At 36.0% G+C, this 3119-nt stretch overlaps 1 protein-coding gene across 1 annotated transcript; it reads right to left on the bottom strand.

Moving 5' to 3' along the window:
• Nucleotides 1-323: 323 nt before the first annotated feature.
• On the bottom strand, nt 324-2194 carry LOC109800419 (V-type proton ATPase 16 kDa proteolipid subunit). Its single transcript, XM_020361203.3, has 2 exons — nt 1699-2194; nt 324-748 (listed from the first exon to the last, which is right to left on the bottom strand). Exons 1-2 carry the CDS (start codon nt 2058-2060, stop codon nt 616-618), a joined length of 495 nt encoding a protein of 164 aa, XP_020216792.1. The 5' UTR covers nt 2061-2194; the 3' UTR covers nt 324-615.
• Between the last annotated feature and the right edge of the window lie 925 nt (nt 2195-3119).

Below are 3119 nucleotides of genomic sequence, written 5' to 3'. Positions count from 1 at the left end.
GATTAGTCCATATTAAATTGGTTAATAATTTTGACACTCAAACTCGGTCATACTTTTTTCTCTTCAAATCCGACCCAACCTAATCTTGGATCACTCCTTAAATGTATTTTGCGTAACAAGCCACCCTTTTACAGAACGACATAAACCGAACTATTTATTTATTTACAATTCTATCCATGACTTACACGAATTATTGAGTCACTCATCAGTAAGAAATGAAATGGTCCATGATGTTGAAAATCGTTATAAAAGAAATCAGATTGACATTTGGCACCTAAATATAACAAAAAAAAAGGAGGTCTTGGGGAGGGTGAAGTGTTGAATTGTACACGACACAATACTAGACATTATTGAAATAAATAATCACAAACATACAGCATGTTTTATTATAGAGAACTCTAATCTAGTCTGGACTCAACATAATTAAATACAATAAATGGCTAAAGAAATCGTTTGAGACGCTTTATTTCGGGATAACCTCAACTTCATGACAAGTAGATAAGAGTCACGAGGCGAATGAAGAGCATCACAAAGCTACACTCTTACCAAGCCCTAGTCCATGGCGACATTCACCATCCATGGTTCTGTGCGCTATAAGAAACAGGGAAGTCTACATTAATCAGCTCTGGATTGGCCAGCGCGGGAAGAGAGGATGATGCCAACAATGAGACCATACAACGCCAATGCCTCAGCAAAGATGAGAATGAGAATCATCCCAACGAAAAGCTTTGGCTGTTGGGCATTTGCTCTACAAAAAAAAAAACCCATTTTCAGCATGTCAAATTCAATAAATTAAAATAGAGATTAACGCATTTATCTGGTCAGAGTTAAACAATCACAGTGAACATAGCGTCAAAATATTGAAAGCAGTAACAGCAGAAGTGATACTAGCATTAGACAATTGAGGAAGTCTCAAGTTTCAATTCAATTAACAATAGTTCAAATACTGAAGAATATATCCTACATGCTGCCAAAGAGGTTAACCAGGTCATAAGAGCTGTTTCTTTATTGTAGACGTGCAACCACGCAGAATAAATTGAAAATCAATTCTACCAATAAAAATGTTTGTTGTAGTCCAAACTAACTACCAGCATGTTTGGACACATGTCTCAAGGCCTCACAATCATGTTTAGGAACAGAAACACAAATTTACTGTAAAAATTTGTCTATCTTTTGTTAAAAGTGATTTTTGCTCCAAAAAGCATGTTAGACTGGAGAAGCAAGAAACAGAACAAAAAGTAGCTTTTCCTTGGGTTGAGAATAGATGCTTAATTAAGTTGCTCATTGAATAAACTTACATCATATAAACACTCATGCACAAGTTATTTCTATAATCAAAGAGAAATTGAGTTACATTGTTCTCATATAAGGTGCAAGTTCAAATTGTTTTTATAAGCCATCCTGGAGAGTAACTAAAATAAGTAGAAAACAACATATTAACAAATCATAAGCTATTTCAAACACATAACAGGCGCTTATGCCATCAGATAAGACCAAATAAGCTATAAACGAAACTCTACCAAACTCACTCTGAAGTTTTGGAACATACATCACTTCATTTCAAACTCGCAATTAACCAACATCAAGTTTGCAAACACCATAACAAGGTAGAAATCTCCAGCAATGCAATACATAAATCATTACGTAACTAAGTTGTAGAATCGCAAAGGCAAAAGGACATGTCAAGAAAATGGATACCTAACACCGGCGTCGCCGACAATGCCAATGGCCATGCCAGCGGAGAGACCGGCGAGACCGCAAGCGAGGCCAGAAGAGAGGTGAGCGTAGCCGTCGAAGAGGTAATAGGATTTGGCCTTAGGGTTAATGCCGGTGCTGATAATGACGGCGATGATCAGGCCGTAGATACCTAAGACTCCGGCCATGACAACCGGCACGATGGATTTCATGACGAGCTCCGGCCTCATGACGCCCATGGACGCGACGCCAACTCCGCTCTTGGCAGTGCCGTACGCCGCCCCCATGCAGGAGAAGACGAGGGCGGCGGCCGCACCGAGGAAGCCGAAGAAGGGGGCAGTTTCATCGCCGCTAAAACCAGCCATGGATTGTGAAAACGGGAATCAGATCTGTTACTGCCTCTTCCCTGGCTTTTCAATTTCAACCAAAGGGAAGTTTCTTCGATGGACAATGGACCCCGCCAACTCTGTCTTCATCCCTCACACCACATTTATTAAACTCACGGAACGGGCCTAATAAATAATACTCACTCATTCTCGCTTTCATAAAATTTAAAAATTAAGGACATTTTAAGAATTTAATTTTTTTTTTTTTAAAAAAAAGAGGTGTATATATCATCATCCTAAGATATGAGGTTCACTGAACCAAAAATAATTTGGGCCCAGTTTGATTTTGGGTCATCCAATACGCAAATAAAGCCCAGAGGAAAACACATTGGGCTTATGGGTATGGTTGGTGAACCTATCTACTGGAAGAGGACATTTCAACCCAAGGTGTTGATAATACTTGCTCGGTCTGTGTTTGCAGATTGGTTGATGATGTATACACCTTCTTTTTCCTATAAGTACACCTCCTTTTCAAAAAAATAATTAAAATTTTAAAATATTCTTAATTTTTTTTTAATTTTATATTCACAACATTTAATTTAGTACTTTTTTTTACAGATCTTTCTTTTTTCTTCATTTTTTCTTTTTTCAATTTTTACATGCACCCCGTTATCTTTTCTTCACCCTACCTATTTTGGTAGAATGTAAAAATTGAAAGAGAAAAAAAAAGTGTGTGAAAAAAAAGAAAAGAGTAGAAAATTGAAAGTTAAAGGTATAAAATTAAAAAATATATATATATATATATATAATATTTTATAATTTTAAAAAAAAAATAAAGAAAGTGTACTTATAAAAAAAAGGAGGTGTATATATCATGAGCCTTCCGAAAAGAACTTTATGTCAGAATAATTACGGAAAGTACTTTTCAGAATACTAAAATTACTATTTCGGAAATAACTTTCCGTCAAAATAATTATGGAAAATACTTTCCGTAACACTAGAATTACTATTGCGAAAAATTCTTTCTGGAATATTAACAGTGTGTGTATTTATTACCATAATTCCGGAAAGAACTTTCTGCAATAGTAATTTTAGTGT

Source organism: Cajanus cajan, chromosome 11 (genome assembly GCF_000230855.2).
Source record: "Cajanus cajan strain Asha chromosome 11, NIPB_CcT2T_4, whole genome shotgun sequence".
Taxonomy (NCBI): Eukaryota; Viridiplantae; Streptophyta; class Magnoliopsida; order Fabales; family Fabaceae; genus Cajanus; species Cajanus cajan.
Note: the sequence above shows the minus strand (reverse complement) of the source record. Positions and strands in the feature narration are given on the sequence as shown.

Excerpts from the sequence above, each read along its gene's own strand:
- LOC109800419 (XM_020361203.3), bottom strand. The coding sequence starts at position 2,060 with ATGGCTGGTTTTAGCGGCGATGAAACTGCCCCCTTCTTCGGCTTCCTC. Across the intron at positions 749-1,698 it reads GTCGGCGACGCCGGTGTTAG|AGCAAATGCCCAACAGCCAA; the intron begins GTATCCATTTTC and ends TTTTTTTTGTAG.